This window comes from Mus caroli, chromosome 16, assembly GCF_900094665.2.
Source record: "Mus caroli chromosome 16, CAROLI_EIJ_v1.1, whole genome shotgun sequence".
In the NCBI taxonomy this organism is placed as follows: Eukaryota; Metazoa; Chordata; class Mammalia; order Rodentia; family Muridae; genus Mus; species Mus caroli.
In genome coordinates this window covers 10,373,220-10,392,810 of record NC_034585.1, presented here as the reverse complement: position 1 = coordinate 10,392,810, position 19,591 = coordinate 10,373,220, and the positions used below count along the sequence as shown (strand labels likewise).

General features: G+C 38.9%; 1 protein-coding gene across 2 annotated transcripts in view; it reads left to right on the top strand.

Annotated features, from left to right (window-relative positions):
* The window catches only part of Pdxdc1 (pyridoxal dependent decarboxylase domain containing 1), a 67,856-nt gene that overhangs the window by 8,939 nt on the left and 39,326 nt on the right, over positions 1-19,591 (top strand). The window contains exons 2-5 of one of the 2 annotated variants that reach the window (XM_029470326.1): positions 8,551-8,624; positions 11,779-11,841; positions 14,738-14,818; positions 16,948-17,094. In XM_029470326.1, the coding sequence (XP_029326186.1) occupies positions 8,551-8,624; positions 11,779-11,841; positions 14,738-14,818; positions 16,948-17,094 (365 nt within the window). Of the gene's footprint in view, positions 1-8,550; positions 8,625-11,775; positions 11,842-14,737; positions 14,819-16,947; positions 17,095-19,591 lie in introns of both variants that reach the window. The other variant, XM_021185429.2, reaches the window with a different exon arrangement.

Sequence of the window (19,591 nt, the reverse complement as noted above, 5' to 3'; positions counted from 1 at the left end):
GCCTGCCTCTGCCTCCCAAGTGCTGGGATTAAAGGCGTGCACCACCACCGCCCGGCGATTATTAATACTCTTAAAGTAGATCACTTGCCACTCTTGCTTACAAATGCTTTTACCTTATGAGCCCTCTCACTGGCTCTATTTCCTTTGTTCTTAACTAAAAAGGCTTGTTCTGGTCCTGTAAGAAAATTTTGCCATCTAGTTGTAACATTGTATGATGGAAATTTTCCCTGAAAGGAGAGTCAGTGATATTTTTTTCTGAGTGGAAGCCAGAATTAAAAAGAAGATCATGAATCTGGCATGGCACACATCTTTAATCTTAGCATTCAGGTGGCAGAGGCTAGAGGATCTTTGTGAGTTTGAGGCCAGATTGGAGAGAGAACCCCCCCACAAGAAAAATTAAAAGTAAACTTAAGCTATATGATTTTGGAGTATGGCCCTTTCGCAGAACGTGAGTTATTTCATAGTCTTATGATATTGATACGCATTATTGCCGCGTAGTTAAGAGAGCATGGTTCTAGAGTAATAATAACTTTAAAATGTTAAGTGGTAGTAAAGTGTAAAGTGTGTCAATTGGCTAATAGCACAATGCTTGATGATTTTAAGCAACTCAGTAATTATTAAGGATCATCTTGCTTATTCTCTGGCAGCCCCTATGCTTGGTGTCAAAGCACAGTGGAATTATGACTTTTTTCCTAAGAATAGACCATAGAAAATACTGTTTTATCCTTAATATCATAAAATAGTACCACGTCTATTTCCCTCCTTCTGTCATAAAACAGATCCTTTCTATGTATCAAAACTAGGCGGCTTTGCACAATTTCTGAGTTGTCTGCTTTGGTTTGGTGGTGGTAGTGGTAGTAGTGGTGGTGATGATGATGGTGGTGGTTTGCTGTTTGCTTGGACAGGATCTGATGTATTTCAGGCTGGTCTGAAATTCAATGTGTAGCTGAGGATGGCTTTAAACTTTTATCCTACTGAAATCACAGCTATGTGCTACTTTAACCGGTCTCTGCAGTGCTGAGGATCAAACCCATGGCCTGGAATTGATAACAGTTCAGTTTTGCCTCAGCCTCTTAAGTATGGGATTGCAGACATGACCCAATCCAATTCAACTGCATTCTTTTTGTTGTGTTTTGAATTGGAGTTTCATAGTTCAGGCTGACTTGAAACTCCATATATAGATGAGATTGGTTTTTGAGCACTTGACCCTCCTACCTCTATTTCCCAAGGGATTATTCACTGCCACACATGGTTTTAATTCTTTTTTTTTTTTCCCCAACAACTTTTTTTGATGGTTTCACCTCTTTATCCATGTAGGTTTTATGTATGGTTTTGGCTTTGCTTTAGTATAATCATGTGGTTTAAACACCCAGCAATATGACAAGAGACAACATATGAAACAGGAATAAGAAAATAGTGGCTGTTCTTCATAGAAACTTCTTTTCACATGGTTTTTAGTTTTAAGGGATTCAGCAAATATACAAGTCGGTCATGGTAACATACCTGTGATTCTAGCACTTGGCAAGGAGAGGGCTAGAAGTTCAAGGTCACAGGCTAAAGTTGAAGGAGATAGTTCAGTCAGTGAAGTACCTGTCATACAAATGTTAGGACCTGAGTTAGGATCCTTGGTACCTACATTTTTAAAAAGCCAGATGTGGCTACACATGTCCTGACCATAGCACTGAGGGAACAAAGACAGGTAGATCCCCAGAGCTAGCTGACTAACCAATCTAGTCTGGCTAGCCATTCTAGCCTCTTGGTGAGCTCTAGATTCCTCTTACTCAAAAGATAATAGTGAGAGATACTTTATGTTAACTTGTAGCCTCTCCTATACTCTTGCATATAGACACCAGTGCATACACACAGACAAAAGTTCATGTCCTTATCAGCTACATAATTCAGGGCCAGTCTGAGCTTGGAAAGACTCTGCCTCAGATGATTGGTAGATAGATAGATAGATAGATAGATAGATAGATAGATAGATAGATCGAAAAGGAAAGGAAAGGAAAGGAAAGGAAAGGAAAGGAAAGGAAAGGAAAGGAAAGGAAAGGAAAGGAAAGGAAAGAGGGAGATATGTGCCATGGTGTATGTTTGAGGTCAGAGGATGACTTAAAGGGTTGATACTCTTCCTCAGGCTGTCAGACTTGGCAACAAGTACCTTTACCTGCTGAGCCATCTCACTGATTGTGGTTGTTTGTTTGTTTGTTTGTTTGTTTACTGTTTAACTAAAAAGATTTGTTCCAAGGCTATAGGCAAAAAAAATATTATGCTGCACTTTATAGAAAGGAGGCTGATGTCCAGTGCTGAAAATCATCTGACGTTGAACCCTTGATCAACAGGAAATAATAGGAGTCTGTTTCCCTGCCTATAGGCAGCTCATGATGTGGCTAAGGAGTTCACATCTGTACTGGAAAGAGCATTTGTGAAATTGGTTCTCAGTGAAGGATGTGAGGAATTGTGAAGACTAGTGACTGAATGTCAGAATGGCCTTAGTTTCAAGTTTTATTCCATCATCTCCATAAATTCTATCTTTTGTTTTTGTCAGTGTGTCCAGACTTTAGGTTTAGAAAAAAATGGTGACATATAGCACATGCCTATAATTCCAGCATTGAGGAGGAGAAGAATCATAGCAAGTTTAAGCCCAGCCTGGCTTACATAGAAGGTTTTAGGCCAGCCTGGGATATTGAGAGAGACCCTATCTCAAAAAACAAAACAAAAAAAGATGTTGTTAGTAGAGGGCATGTGGAAGTGGTTTTATCCAAAACGCTTCATAGAAATCTTGAATTGTGGACCTGAAAAGATGAGATGGTTCATTAGTTAAAAGCACTTATTGCTCTCAAAGACCAGAGTTTGTTTTCCAGAATGTTATCAGGCAACTCACAACTGCCTATAACTTCAGTTCCAGGGGTTTGACAAAAAAGAGGGACCTGTATGCCATCCTCCTCTGGCCTCTACAGGTACCCAGCCATACTGGTACACATGTGTGTGCACACACATATACATATCAAAATTTTAAAAAAGAATCTTGACTGGTAATTTAAAGATGCAAAGACATTCAAACCAGGCAGGTGTTTGGAGCATGAAATGTGATTGATCAAGCAAAATGGTTATCTTTTCATTGAGTAGATGATAAGGAACAAACCAGAGAGACTTAGAAGTTAGGATAAATTCTCTTGACTATTATCTTTCCCATTTCCCACTCATAAGCAGAGCATGGGGACCATTTTACATCTATTCTGTTTGATAGCTACACTTGTTTAAGACATGTTTGAAAAGATTTTAAAATTATATTTAAGCATCAGAACTAGATAACCTGGATAGCTTGATTCCACCACTCAGAGGAAGAAGCAAACAGATCTCTGAGTTTGAGACCAAACTGGTCTCCATAGCAAATTCCGGTCTAGCCATGGCTACATAATGAGATCCTGTCTCCAAAAGGAGAAGAAAGAAAAATAAATAAATAAAAGCAGATATGGCTATTGGACTACTTTGTAAACCTTCTTAGAAGCCAACTTGTATAATAGAGGCCAGAAAGGGAAATAAGAAACCCTGGGTTTTCTATCATTTGTCTTTTATAAGCCCTTTGGTCATCAGGAAATCTCATTTCCAAGACTTAATTCCTTCACCTCTAAAATGTTAAGTTAGAATTTGATGTTTTCATGACATATATTTTTACTTTTAGTGGCAATTTTATGAATGAAACTTGACTTAAGATCCTTTGTGAAAACCAAAGCTGATCTACTTAATGGGGTTAAGGCACTGGAAGCCTCAATTTTATGTAGTTCTTCCTACTGTTCTTAGGAGGTTGGTTGGTTGGTTTGGGGTGTGTGTGTGTGTGTGTGTGTGTGTGTGTGTGTGTGATAGAGATGTGTGTTCATGCATTCATATGTGAGAGTACCAGTGTGTACATGTGAGATCAGAGAGAGGACATGTTGGTCTTGGGTGTTGGTCTTCACTTTCCGTTTGTTTGAGACAAGGTCCCTTAGTTGTTTGTTGCCATACTTGCTAGGCTTGCTGGCCTTCAAACTTCTGGGTATTCTTTTTCTGTTTCCCACCTTGCTGTAGGAATAGGGGGTTACAGATCCACAACTATGGGTGGCTTTTAATGGGTTCTGGGAATTCACACTTGGGTCTTCATACTTGCCAAGCAAGTGTATTATCTACTGAACCATCTCTTCAGACTGGTTAGTTGTTTGTTTAAGACAGTATCTTACTTTATAGCTTAAGCTGTCCTCAGCCTTGAGGAGACCCTTCAGTTTTAGCTTATAAAGATCTGGGATTGCACATATACCTGGCCTCCTTCCCATTTGCTGTTGTAGGGCTTACAAGACCTCTGAACTAGATTCCTAAGGTCTTATCTAAAATTTAACATTTTATGTTTCTGATATTGGTAAACGGAGTAGAACTTGTTGATAGAGGTGAGGTAACGTAGGGGTACTAAATGTGAGAGATAGTCCTGCAGACTTGCTGTATAAGATGTGAGGTTCGGGGCTAGAGAGATGGCTCAGTGGTTAAGAGCATTGACTGCTCTTCTGAAGGTCCTGAGTTCAAATCTCAGCAACCACATGGTGACTCACAACCATCCATAACAAGATCTGACACCCTCTTCTGGAGTGTCTGAAGATAGCTACAATGTACTTAAAACATATAATGAATAAATAAATTAATTAAAAAAAAAGATGTGAAGGGCTTCTCTAAAATCATTATGGAGACTAAGAAGACAGAAATAATGCGTGGGTTTTGTGTGTGTGTATGTGTGTGTGTATGTGTTTGTGTGTGTGTGTGACTGTGTGTATGTGTGTCTATGTCTGTGTCTCTGTCTGTCTGTCTTAGGTTAGTTCTTTTCTAACATCATTTGACTAGAGAACCAAATTTAGGTCATCAGTCTTGGTAAAAAGTACTTTTAATTGCTGAGCCTTCTCACAGGCCCTTTTGTGTGTTTTAATTCTATATGAATTGATAATTTGGGGCTATATAAAGGACCTGAGTTCAGTTCCCAACACCCACATCAAGTGTCTCACAACTACCCTTAATTCCAGCTCTGGGGATCTAATTCCCTGTTCTGGACTTTGGGCACCCACCCCACCCCAACACACACACACAATAATTTTGGACTCATCAGGTGAAATTTATATATTTATTTGAATATATGTTGTATATAACAATAAGTAAAGAAAAAGGGGCCTTGAATTTAAGGAGGATAAGGAGGAGTGGGGGGACAGATGGGTGAATTGGAGGGAGTGGTGAAATGATGGAGCTGAATTTTAATTTAAAAAATTAACTGCCATAAATATGGTATAATTAAAATAAATGTAAACTTTTTAAGAATTAAAAATACTTTTATCTCGTTTCTTTTTGGAGGGAGATTAATGTACACATACGGCACTACAATCGGAAAGGAGCAGACAGAGACAAGCAGAAAGGCTCCCTCTGACTGCTGCTCATCTTCATACTTGCATGGTCTCCAGGCCACCACTTAGACCAGCTTTTTCCAGAACAAACCATCATCTCCAGGCTTTTGTGCAGGTTATTTTCTTGTAGCTGCTGGAGCAAATCACAACTTCAGTAGTGTAATATCCATGAAGTGAGGCTGGGCATGTTGGTGCATGCCTGTTTCTCTGTGATTGAAAGCTGTGGTGCCAGGCTTGGAAATGTAGACAGCAACTATCTCACAAAAAACCAGGGTCAGGTGGGGGAAAGACTTGGTAATGTAGGCAGAAACTATCTCACACACACACAAAACCAAAAACAAAAAAACAGGGTCAGGTGGGGGAAAGACTTGGTAATGTAGGCAGAAACTATCTCACACACACACAAAACCAAAAACAAAAAAACAGGGTCAGGTGGGGGAAAGGAGGAAGGGAGGAAGAAAAAGAGAGACGGATTTTGCATTTGAGTTTTCTGGGCCAGAAGTTAGAAATTCCTATCGGTGGTCTACTTAAGATTACCAGAGCTGAACTCAAAAGAAGGGGACATTCTAATTCTAGTTCATAATGGGTGTTGACATTCTTCAGCTTGTGACCATGTCATTTTTAATTAATCAAAGTATAATGACATCATTTTCTCTCTTCCCTTTCCTTCCCTCAACTCCTCCCATGTATCTCTTCCCATTCCCTCTGGAAATCTGGCCCTTTTTAAAAATCATTATTACAAACATACACACACACACTTTCCTGTATGTCAGTTGATTTATTTTAAAGACTAAAATATTTATCCGCAATATGGTTGTAATTATTCAGATCACTACAGAAGTCATGGTTGAAGTTCAAGGAAAACTAACCACATTTCCCTCTCTATCGGTTTCCTGTCATTTCTTGCTTTCCGTTACTTATTGATGTTATTTTAATTTGAAATATGTATGCATCATTTTCCCTATACAGCTTGCTCAGTCGTTTTGTGTAATTTGTACATATGTGACTTCAGAGCTGACCACTTGGTATATGATAACCAATTAGGGGTTCATCCCTGGCGAGAAATCTTTCTTTCTATCACTCTCTCCTTCCTTCCCTCCTCCCCTTCTCTCCTCTCCCCTCCCCTTCGTTCCCCCACCTTCCTTTTTCTCTTTCTCTTTCTGATTTTTCAAGACCAAGTTTCTCTATGTAACAGCCCTGGCTATCCTTGAACTCACAGAGATCTGCCTACCTCTGCCTCTAGAGTGTTGGGACTAAAGGCATGCACTATGATGCCTGGCCAGAGAATTATTTCTAATGCTCTCAGGATTCCTTAGTTACCTGTATTTCTTTGTCTGTGTGTAGGCTCCATGAAATTTAGCATGTCTATTGCTTTTGTGCTTCTTTGGGTCTTGTTTAGGCAACCATATTGTGGTGATATTGTGAGTGAAGCCTCCCTGTCATTTTTAGGAGACACAGTGTCATAGCAACTTTTCAGGTCCCCTGGTACTCTCTTCTTCCATGTTCCCTGCGTTGTCATATGTGCAGGAGTCATGTTATAGTTGGCATGGGCATTCCAGATCACTATGTTTTGATCCACGTTTCTTTGATGAGGAGAGAAGCTGTATTCATCTGTGGGATATTTAGATGCATTTATGCTGGTTTAGTAAAGTGTCATTAGTAGGTTCTCTAAGATCCATGACCTCATTAGTCCCTGGTGGTTAGCTAGGTTTCTAGTAGTATGCATGATTTCCCTCCTGTTGAGCAGGCCTTATGTCTATTAATTAAACAGCTGTTGTTACCGTCAGGCTGTGACTGCCACTGTTGTACTCTTAGGGTTATTGGGCCAGGTTGCTCATCATTGTGTTTCATAGGCTAATGACAATAGTTTGGGGTTTTGTTTTGTTTTGTAAGAACTACTTTTTATTTTATGTATATGAGTACATTGTAGCTGTCCTCAAGCACACCAGAAGAGGGCATCAGATCCCATTACAGATGGTTGTGAGCCACCATGTGGTTGCTGGGAACTGAACTCAAGACCTCTGGAAGAGCAGTCAGTGCTCTTAACCGCTGAGCCATCTCTTCAGCCCATGACAATAGTTTTTAAAGCCAGCATCTTCAAAGTTTTTCTACTCCCTTTTCATACTATCTTTGTTTGTATGTGCATATGTGGCTCCTCTGCCCTTATCATAAAGAAGATACTTTTCATTACATTTTGGATTCATCTGGATAGTAAATGTTGTCTAGCCATCTCAAGATATTTAACTTAATCAAATTTATGAAGACTTTACCATGTATTATAACCCAGGATCTTATAGGAAGGGAATAGGTAAGATTATTTTTAGCCTACTGCAATAATATAAACAAGTAGCATACTATTATACTTGGTTTTTGTTTTTTAAGATGGGAAACTAGAATAACCTCAGGATCTGTTAACTTAGGACTGGTTAAGTAAATTATATGTGAGATAGAATAAGGTAACCACTAGAAAAATGAAGCAGGCATGTTGGCTGGGGCCATACTGTAAAGTTGGCATCAGCAAACTGCAGAGGTGTAAGATGAAAATGGGTTCTATTAAAGGTTAAGGCTGGAAGATTTTACCTTTTTTTTTAAGATATACTTATTTATTTTTATGTATATGAGTACACTGTAGCTGTACAGATGGACCTCTGCTCGCCTGGTCAACCCCACTCCCTCTGGCTCAAAGATTTATTTACTATTATACATAAGTACATTGTAGCTGTCTTAGACACACCAGAAGAGGGCATTAGATCTCATTATGAGTGGTTGTGAGACACCACGTGGTTGCTGGAATTTTAACTCAGGACCTTGAGAAGAGCAGTCAGTGAGTGCTCTTACCCGCTGAGCCATCTTGCCTGCCTGGGATTTTACTTTTGTATGCTATGCTTTTGTATGTTATAGTAAATCTATGCCTTTTGTAGTTAATCCAAGAGAAGTTGCCTTGCATTTGATTTTTCCAAATGAATTATGTAACAGAGGTAAAAGACAAGGCATATGTGCTAGCTTATGCCTACAGTTCCAGCACTTGAGACAGAATTGCCATGAGTTCTAGGGTATAAAAAAATATTATATTTTTATAATAAATAAAAAAATAGTAATAGAGGAATGTTAAAATTTTACCCTTTTTTATTTATTTTAGATAGCAGACCCTACATTAGCTGAAATGGGAAAAAACTTGAAAGAGGCGATGCGGATGCTGGAGGAGAGCCCGAGGTGAGCATGCGCATGCATATGAGCATGTTGGGTAGAGGCTGTCCTGGGGAGTGTATCCAGCCACTTTTGAATCTGGTGCTTCTCCTTCCAGTTTTAGATGCCTCCATCTCTACAGTGCCAGTTTTTACTGGCTTTTAAAGCTAGATATTGGGCAAAAGGTGCTTTGCAACAAAAGTATTTGAAATTTTGGGAAGGCTCTTTCAGTTCTGCCACTTTAGAGTTGTGTTTATGGAATACGTTGATTTGAATATTTAAATACTTTTTTAAATTAAGTATATGTTTATTTTATGTGTGTATACTGTATGTACATGAAAGGCCCACAACTATTTTTTTCTTAGATTTTATTATTTAAATCCATTTTATACATCAAACAATAACATTGAGTATTTTGAGAATCAAATTATACATAAAAAATTTGTTCAACTTTTATATTCATATCCTTTCATACCCTAAAGCTATCATTAATGAGTATTTAATAATATCCATAGCTGAGGATCCTATATCTAATGTTCAATACTCACTTGTTTCAAAACATACAAAATATCCTTTGGGAATTAAACATAGTAAAAGAGCATAAAATATTAAAAATGAATCATTAAGAAATATATTCAAAAGCCCTTATATGATACCACCTGACATAGTGGGAGAGTATTTAAAACGCACTATATACCTGTGTGCCTTGTGTAACAATCAGTTCACTTACAAAATGATTATCAGTGTTTCTAGCAGAGAAATTATTTTATCAGTAAGTATATTTTTAAAATTTCAAAATAGCAAAAACTCTTTGAAATTAAACATTTAAGTAACTGCTAATTTCAAGCACAGTGAGAAAAATTATCAATAATATTTCCCTGATGTTTGTAAACATTTTAGTATTTTCAACTGTTAATATTCAACAAACAGAATAATTATTTTAAGATATATTTCATTGTTATGTCTCCCTTTTCATTTCTGATTTTTATGAATTTGGATAGTGTCTCTGTGCCCTTTGGTTAGTCTACATAAGGGTTTATCTATCTTGTTGATTTTCTCAAACAACCAGCTACTGGTTTGGTTGATTCTTTGTATAGTTCTTTTGTTTCCACTTGGTTGATTTCAGCCCTGAGTTTGATTATTTCCTGCTGTGTACTCCTCTTGGATGTATTTGCTTCTTTTTGTTCCAGAGCTTTCAGGTGTGCTGTCAAGCTGTTAGTGTAAGCTTTCTCCAGTTTCTTTTTGGAGGCACTTAGAGCTATGAGTTTTCCTCTTACTACTGCTTTCACTATGTCCCATAAGTTTTGGTATGATGTGTCTTCATTTTCATTAAATTCTAAAAGGCCTTTAATTTCTTTCTTTATTTCTTCCTTGACCAAGTTATCATTGAGTAGAGCATTGTTCAGCTTCCACTTGTATGTGTGCTTTCCATTGTTTTTGTTGGTATTTAAGACCAGCCTTAGTCTGTGGTAATCTGATAGGGTGCATGGGATTATCCTGTTATTTTTGTGGTTAGAGGTGGAGTTGTATTTGTGTGGCTATCTTCATTTGGGTTTGTTGAAAGATTACTTTCTTGCTTTTTCTAGGGTGTTATTTCCCTTCTTGTGTTTGTGTTTTCCATCTATTATCCTTTGTAGGGCTGGATTTATGGAAATATTTTGTGTTTTTGTCATGGAATATCTTGGTTTCTTCGTCTATGGTAATTGAGAGTTTTGCTGGGTATAGTAGCCTGGGCTGGTATATGTGTTCTCTTAGGGTCTTGTTGACATCTGCCCAGGATCTTCTAGCTTTCATAGTCTCTGGTGAGAAGTCTGGTGTAATTCTGATAGGTCTGCCTTTATATGTTACTTGACCTTTTCCCCTTACTGCTTTTAAAATTCTTTCTTTGTTTAGTGCATTTGGTGTTTTGATTATTATGTGACAGGAGGAATTTCTTTTCTGGTCCAGTCTATTTGGAGTTCTGTAGGCTTCTTGTATGTTCATGGGCATCTCTTTCTTTAGGTTAGGGAAGTTTTCTTCTATAATTTTGTTGAAGATGCTGCTTGTGGACGTTGTACATCGTGGTGCGCACTAGGCTCCGCACCACGATGTACAACGTCCACAAGCAGTCTCTTTGTGATTTCTTTATTGTTTCTATTTCCATTTTTTGATCTTGGATGGTTTTTGTTCAATTCCTTCGCCTGTTTGATTGTGTTTTTCTGTAATTCTTTAAGGGATTTTTGTGTTTCCTCTTTAAGGACTTCTAGCTGGTTTACATGTGTTCTCCTGTATTTCTTTAAGGAGTTATTTATGTCCTTCTTCAAGTCCTCTATCATCATGATGAGAAGTGACTTTAGATCCGAATCTTGCTTTTCCAGTGTGATGGTGTATCCAGGACTTGCTATGGTGGGAGAATTGGGTTCTGTTGCTTAAGTTCTTAAGTTGCCTCTCATCATCTGATTATCTCTAGTGCAACCTGCCTTCGCTGTGTCTGACTGGAACCTGTCCTTCCTGTGATCTTGGTTGTGTCAGAACTCCTCAGAGTTCAGCTGTCTCTCTGATTCTAGCATCCTGTGATCCTGAGATACTGGATATGTCAGAGCTCCTGGGAGTCAAGCTGCCTCTGGGATCGTGAGATCCTGGTGTGACCATGCTCTTGGGATCTTGGGATCCTGGGATCCTGGGTGTGTTAGAGCACCTGGGAGTGGAGCTTCCTCTGGGTGTTGTGGTGTTGGTCCAGACAGACTGGAAAGAACCTGTGCCACTGGTTGGGTGGAGTTCCTGAGTGCCTGGGTCAGGCTGTGATCCTGGGAGTGTTAGAGCGCCTGGGAGTAGATCTTTCTCTGGGTGTTGTGGGACTAGCTTCAGAATTCGCACCCAAGGTCTGCTCAGGGCACTGGCCCAGACTGGAAGCTATTTAAATACTTGTTAGTGTAGGTTCAGTCACATAGGGAACCAATTGACAAAACAGTTGTTTGAAGTGTTTATATATATATATATATATATATATATATATATATATTCATTCTTCTCCTGAAACTCTCAAATGTATTTGGGATCTAAGGAAATGAAATAAATGGATTTGAAATCTTCCATCAGTCACTGATTGTTCTAGGTAAAGTCACGTGTTTGCATGTTCATATGTTAGAAACTTTATTGGTTAAAACATACAGTCAACTTTTCCTTTCCTTTAATCCAGAAGAACAGAGGAGGAAAATGGAAAGAAGCCAGCGTCCGAGGATATTCCAGGGCCACTGCAAGGCAGGTAGGTGCCAGTGAGAGCCAGTACCTTTACTTAGGGGATACATTTTTCTTAACCCAAAATTGACAGTTATTTTCTTTTTTTTACAGAATTAATTTTTTTATTAGGTATTTTCCTCATTTACATTTCCAATGCTATCCAAAAAGTCCCCAATACACCCCCCCCAACTCCCCTACCCACCCACTCCCACTTTTTGGCCCTGGCGTTCCCCTGTACTTAGGCATATAAAGTTTGTGTGTCCAATGGGCCTCTCTTTCCATTGATGGCCGACTAGGCCATCTTCTGCTACATATGCAGCTAGAGTCACAAGCTCTGGGGGCTCTGGTTAGTTCATAATGTTGTTGTTCCACCTATAGGGTTGCAGGTCCCTTTAGCTCCTTGGGTACTTTCTCTAGCTCCTCCATTGGGAGCCCTGTGATCCATCCAATAGCTGACTGTGAGCATCCACTTCTGTGTTTGCTAGGCCCCGGGACAGTTATTTTCTTATAAGTTTATTCTGAATGAGTACCAAGTTAATTGAAGTGGTTACTTAGTAGCGCACTAGAGAACTGGCTGGTAGGTGATAGTGGGGAACTTACTAGTCTCTTTCTCTCCCAGAACTTTTGTTGTTAGCTTGCCTTCAACTGGTGGCAGTTGTCTGGCCTCATCCTTCTGAGTTCTAGATTACAGACATGTCCCACCATACCTGGTCTCCTTTCAGAACTATAACCAGTGATCAGAAGCCATTAGTGAATTCATAATTCTAGCTGGGATAGCAAAGCAGATCATTCTTGAAACCTGTAATCTCTCCTGTAGGCTGAGTTTTATTGTAAGAAATATTTTAGTTTGGTACAGTTTATAATTTTTATAATACAGTAAATGAGTAGGGCATAGTGGTGTATGCATTTAATCCCAGCACCCAGGAGACAGAGATAGGCAGAACTCATGAGTTAAAAGCCAGCCTTGTCTACAGTCTACATTGGGAGTTTCAAGACAGCTAGGATTACATAGAGATTCCCTGTTTCAAAAAAGAAAAAAGAAAAAAAGGAAAAAGAAAAAGGAAGAAAAAAAGGAAGGAGAGAAAAGAAAAGAAAAACAACAACAGCAAACAAACAACAAAAATAATATAGTAAATGAAAGGAAAATGTCAGCTTTAATCATTGCTGGAATGATTAATTTGTTTGAGGCTAAAGCAAATTTATCAATTAGTGAAAAAGAAATAGCTGGCTGTCATTTTCACAGAAAGTTAGCAGACAGTCTATAATTAAAGTCCTAGCTCAACTTCCTTGAGGCAAACACTTTTTCTTTTATAACCAGGAAACTACACTTAGGTTAACAGTACAACTCCCTTAAATTGTCCTTTGACCTGAATATAAGCTGGACAAGAAACGCATTGAGGAAGTACCACACCATAAAGTAAATATCAAGCCTAACACGCCCAGGTACGGATGCCTTGTGTCCTTCCTGCTGTAGCATGAATCCTGTTGATTTGAAATCCTATAGTCCTTTCTAGCCACTCAACAGGAAGCAGATCCTGTCTCCTGTTCCAGGTGAAACTGGACAAGGACTTGTTTATTCTCTTAAGTACACAAACGTATCTCAATCTCCCAAGAACAGCTGAAATTTTCAGAATGACAGCACATTAAAACCTTTTTAGCGGTGCTCAGGAGTGTTTATATTTAATCACACTAATGTCTAGCATATGAGGCTAGTAAGTGCTTTACAGGCACAAACTATCTCCACCCTGTTCTATAATGCATGGGCCCTGGCACTTTGGGTCTCTAACTCAGATCACAAGGATAGTAGCAAAGTGGCTTCAGCTTTTTCCCCTGCCTTTACCTCTTTCAGTTGTAAAGCATCAGAACATTTCATGTGCAGGTTGGCACCTTTTCAGAGATGAGTTTGGATCATTATTTTGATAGTGTCTCTTTTTTTTTTTTTTACTACTATTTTTGTGGTCCTAGAGATTGAACTTAGAGTTCATACATGTTAGATAAGCTCTCTACTACTCCCCACTGTATTCCTTCAATGCTGCTTTTCTTTTTATCAGGGTTGGTTGGTTTGTTTGTTTGAGACAGGTTTCTCTGTATACCTCTGGCTGTCTTGGAACTCATTGGTAGATCAGACTGGCCTCGAACTCAAAGATCCACCTGTCTCTGCTTTCTGAGTGCTGGGATTAAAAACTGTATGCCACCACCACTGGCCACTCACTTTCTTATTAGTAGAGTATTTTTACATTTTATGTACCACAAATTACCTTGCCACTTCATACTGTTTTAGTCAGTGACATTTTCCTTCTGTATATAATGAACAGTTAACAGCATATCTTGTATAGAAGTCAAGCAGTCTATCCTCTAAGCAAGTCTCAAATTTTCTAACTTGGGATAACATTTAAAATGTATATCATGAAAATATCTAATAAAAATAAGTAATTTTTTTAAAAAAAGAGTTGGAAATAAATTACATGTTTAAGGCTATTGTTTCAATTGGACAAGACTCCCCAGGAAGAAAATAAGAGTGATATACCTGTGTCATTAGAGTTTTTGTTGGTTTTATAACCTTTTAGCATTCTTACAAAGACTGGCTCTTAAAATATAACTTGTTAAAAATTCTCTCCTCTTCAATAATGATATGATCTACTATAGAAATATGGCTAGAGCAATATTGGAAATACTTTCAAAAATCAAATAAATTTGGATCAAAGAATCATAAGTAAAGTTACATAATTTGAAGGTTTTTAAAAATATATAACCTGTTTCTAAATATTCGTTGTCTTCTAAGCAAGCTACCAAATGTTTAAAAAGAAAAAACAACAACAAGAAAAAAAAATCCCTTCAAGTTCATTTGAATGAGAGAACCGGTTGGAGAAGGGGAGGGGACTGTGTGTTCTTTGTACCCACCTACCCTTTTTGTTCTGCAGTGGACAAGATATGGTGAGCATCCTCCAGTTAGTTCAAAATCTGATGCATGGAGATGAAGATGAGGAGCCCCAGAGCACCCGGTAATGAAGGAATGCTGGCAACTTGCCTTTGAAAGTCTGTTCTTGGCAGGGTGGTGATGGTTCATGGTTTTAATCCTAGGACTCAGGAAGCAGAGGCAGGTGGATTTCTGTGAGTTTGAGGCCAACCTGGTCTACAGAGCAAGTTCCAGGACAGCCAAAGCTACAGAGAGAAAAACAAAACAAAATGAAACAAAAAAAAGAAAGTCTGTTCTTGACTTGTTCTTGAGTGGCTCAAGAAAGAAACTTCATTAAGAGTAATTAATTTCATTAAAAGTTACATATATATATATATATATATTTTTTTTTTTTTTTTTTCTAAAAGTAGGTCCTAGCACTTTTATAGTATTAGGTCTTATGAAGAGCCACTGGAGGGACTGATGTGCCATATGCTTTTCTATTTTGCTTTAGCTTGCTAAGAATTTACTACAGTTAAGTTAATTACTGGAAGCCTGTATTGTCTATGAATCACCTTTTATTTATTCATCTGTCTAGTATATTTCAATGAATATATCTTCATTCGTCTTTAATTTTTCTGCTATCAGTAATATATTTTCCTGTTCAAAAGACAGAAGATAAACTGAACACAGTGGTACACATCTGTAATTCTAGCATTCTAGAGGCAGAAGCAAGGGGGTCACAAGTTTGAAGCTAGTGTAGGGCTAGGTAGCAAGACATAAGCAAAGAAGACTAAAATTGAGAAGATAAGAAAATAGTTTTGTAGGCTCTGGTACACTTATGTAAACAAGCAAAAGCTCCACACCCACCCCTACAGTACTTAATACTGTTCCCCCGGCCTTCTTTGCTTGGTCTTGGACTTCACTGCATGTCACACAGAGAACTTTCTCGGTGTAAAGAGCAGCTTTATTTCCCTTTGAATGGATGAAGAGAGTTTTACTTTGTGTTTCTGTTTTACTGATAAAAATATTGCTGCAGCCAATAACTTTAAACATACGTCATTTCTCACTGGGCAAGTGTGTTTGTGTATAAGTCATAGAGGCAGGATGTTGGGCTAGATAATGCATGTATGCATTTGATTTTGGTAGAGCCAAATATTGCTCCTAGGAGATAATCCAGTTCATAGGCTCACAGACCATGTGTGAGAATTCTTTCCCCACACCTTTGCTTCAATGGTATTAGCAAACTTGAGGATCTCTGATAAGTGATGAGTGGGAGTGATAATATTGTTCTTATGAACTAGATTATATCTTTTTATATTTGTAAAGACTTGATACTGGGGGTATAGCTCAATGGTAGAACACTTGCCTCACGTGGGCAAGGTCTCAAGTTCAAGCCTTAGAACCTGTTTTTAAAACTCTTTTGAAAAAAGACTTTTTGAAAGACTTTATTTATGTGTCTGTGTCTGTGTGAATGTATGCTACATAAATATGCATGTCCGAGCTGGCGCCCTACACCTGAGCTGAATTACTCTTCTATGGTTCATCATCATTATCATAATTGTTTTATGTGGGAGTTTTTTGCCTTCATATATACCTGTGTACCATCTGCATGCCTGATGCCTGCAGAAGTCAGAAGTGTGTGTCTGATCTCTTCAGACAGGAGTTACAGATGGTTGTGACCCCACACATACACATGTAGATGCTGGGAACAGAACTGTGTCCCCTCCCAGAGTAGCTAGAGCTCTTAAACTTACGAGCCATCTCTCCAGCCTTCCTTTATAGCTCTAAAGGGTGGTATTTTAAGAAAATTTAAGAACTGTTTGTGTTGTCAGTAAAGAGGATATTTATCTTTTAAGACTCAATTTTTTTTTAAAGATTTATTTATTATTATATGTAAGTACACTGTAGCTGTCTTCAAACACACCAGAAGAGGGCATCAGATCTCATTACAGATGGTTATGAGCCACCATGTAGTTGCTGGGATTTGAACTCAGGACCTTTGGAAGAGCAGTCATTTCTCTTAACCGCTGAGCCATCTCTCCAGCCCCTAAGACTCAATTTTTAAAGTACTTTGCTCCCCAAACTTTCAGCATCTCGAGGACATTTTCTGGATCTCTCTGTAAAGTGAAAGTCTACCAAATTTCTGTGAAACACTATTTAAATTTTATCCTTACCCCCTCTATGCTTTGGTAATAATCAATTTTTAATACTCTAATGAATTTTGATTAACAGAATCCAGAATATTGGAGAGCAAGGTCACATGGCTTTGTTGGGTCATAGCCTCGGTGCCTATATTTCAACTCTGGATAAAGAAAAGCTGAGAAAACTTACAACCAGGATACTTTCAGACACTACCTTATGGCTACGCCGGATTTTCAGGTAAGGACGTTATGAACTGGGTGTTGTTGCAGGGTTTTTTTGTTTTTTAAAGATCCATTTATTTAATGGTAAAGATATTATGGGCAATGTTTGTTTGTTTGTTTGTTTGTTGGATTTTAGGTTTACTTATTTGTTTGTGACAGGGTCTCTATATAGCCTAGCTATTAGAACTTGATGCGTAGATCAGGATGGTCTCGAATTACAGAGATGCCTTCCCTTGTCTCCCCAGTGCTGAAACTAATGGCAGACACCACTATGCCCAGTTCTACCTTTTTTTTTTTTTTTTTAACATATATGAGTATTTTCACTGTATGTATGGATATGCACCACATGTGTACAGTGCCCAAGGAAGCCAAAAGAGGGGGTCAAGTCCTCTGAAACTAGAATTACAGATAGTTATAAGCTATCATGTGGGGACTGGGACCCAAACCCAGATTCTCTAGAACAGCAGCCAGTGCTCTCAATTGACCAGACACCTCTCCAAGCCACCTTTACAAGTTTTTAATTCCTGATAAAGATAAATCAGAATCAGATGTGGATTGTGAAGAATGTTTTGTGGTGTTCCATATGGATTTAACTCTTCTTTGCAGTTGTTGCTTAACCTCTCCATGCCTAGGTATTGTCCTCTCTTAAGTGGGGAGAGCATAGATAGCTATTTTATTCAAGAATTAAATGAGTACATTAATGCTTCATGTATTTTTGAAGTCTTAGTGCTGAAATTCCTAACCATTTCAGCCTGTATTAGCCGTCATGTGGTACAATCAAGAGCCATTGTCTTCAGGCTTTTTATTTCTGGACTTTTAGTCTTTGTTCCCATTGTTTCTGCTCATTCCATTTCCTAAAGTTAGGTGTGGATGCTGTATCCTTGCTTTCTTTATAACTTGTACTTGCAGTAAGTAGGCATCCATTAAAAGTGAAGGGGGTTCTCACTGTGTTTTCTCTGCCTGATCTAGGAGTAGTGTCTATGAGAAAAGAATTGTTTTCATGATTTTATACTACTGAAAAAAAACAACTAACTAGAAATAGGAATATATTAATAAGCATCTGAAGGTGACTGATGAATTAAGAGCATTGGCTGCTTTTTAGAAAACCTAACTTGCTTCCCAGCACCCATGTGTTTGTTTATACCTATGTGTAACTCCAGTTCTAGGGGTCTGATGATTTCTGGCCTCTTTGGGTACATGTGTTACTCATACATACACATGCAGGTAAAGACCCATAAAATAAATTATTTTTTATTATCTTTAATCTTTTTTTTTAATAGTCCAGTCATTATCCCCCTCCTGGTCTGTCCTCCAACAGTTCCTCACCCTATTCCTCTTCCCCCCATCTCCAAGAGGATGTCCATTCACCCCACCCCACCCTACCCCACCAGGCCTCCCCACTCACCGGGGTCCCAAGTCTATTGAGGGTTAGGTGTATCTTCTCTCACTAAGACCAGACCAGGCAGTCCTCTGCCATATATGTGTCGGAGGGCTTGGACTAGCAAATATATGCTGCCTGGTTGGTAGCTCAGTGTCTGAGAGATCTCAGGGGTCCAGGTTAGTTGAGACTGCTGGTCTTCTATGGGGTCACCCTCCTCCTCAGCTTCCAGTTTTTCCCTAAGTCAACTCCAGAAGTTCCCAAGTTCAGTCCATCAGTTGGATGTAAGTATCTGCTTCTGTCCTGGTCAGCTGCTTGTTGGGCCTCTCATAGGGCAGCCATGCTAGACTCCTGTCTGTAAGCACAGCATAGCATCAGTAATAGTGTCAGACCTTGGAGGCTCCCCTTGAGATGGATCCCAAGTAGGGCCGTGTCACTGGATAGCCTTTCCTTCAGTCTCCTCCATTTTTGTCCCTGCAGTTATTTTAGATAGGAACAATTATGGGTCAGAGTTTTTGACTGTGGAGTGCCAACCCCGTCCCTCTTTCTGCTGGATATAGACTCAACGAGTTCTCTCTTCCTACTGTTGGGCATTTCATCTAAGGTTCCTCCCTTTGAATCCTGAGACCAGGTCTCTGGTACATTCTAGAAGGTTCCCCCACCTCCTACCTCTCGAGGTTGCCTGTTTCTATTCTTTCTTTGGCCCTCGGGGCTTCACTCCTGTTCCCCCCACTCATACCTGATCTTGTTCCCCTTTTCCCCTCCCTAAACCCTCTTCTCACCCAGGTCCCTCCCTCTTCCTCCCCCATCCCCAGTGATTTCTTCTCACTCCCGAATGGGATTGAAACATTCTCACTTGGGCCCTTCAGCTTATTAACCTTGAGTTCTATGGATTGTATCCTGGGTATTGTGTATTTTTTTGGCTAATATCCACTTAGTGAGTACATACCATGCATGTCCTTTTGGGTTTGAGTTACCTCACTCAGGATGATATATTGTTTGTTTGTTTCTTTCTTTCTTTCTTTCTTTCTTTCTTTTAAAAGATTTTATTATATATATATGACGAGTACACTGTAGCTGTCTTCAGAAACACCAGAAGAGGGCATCAGATCACACTGCAGATGGTTGTGAGCGA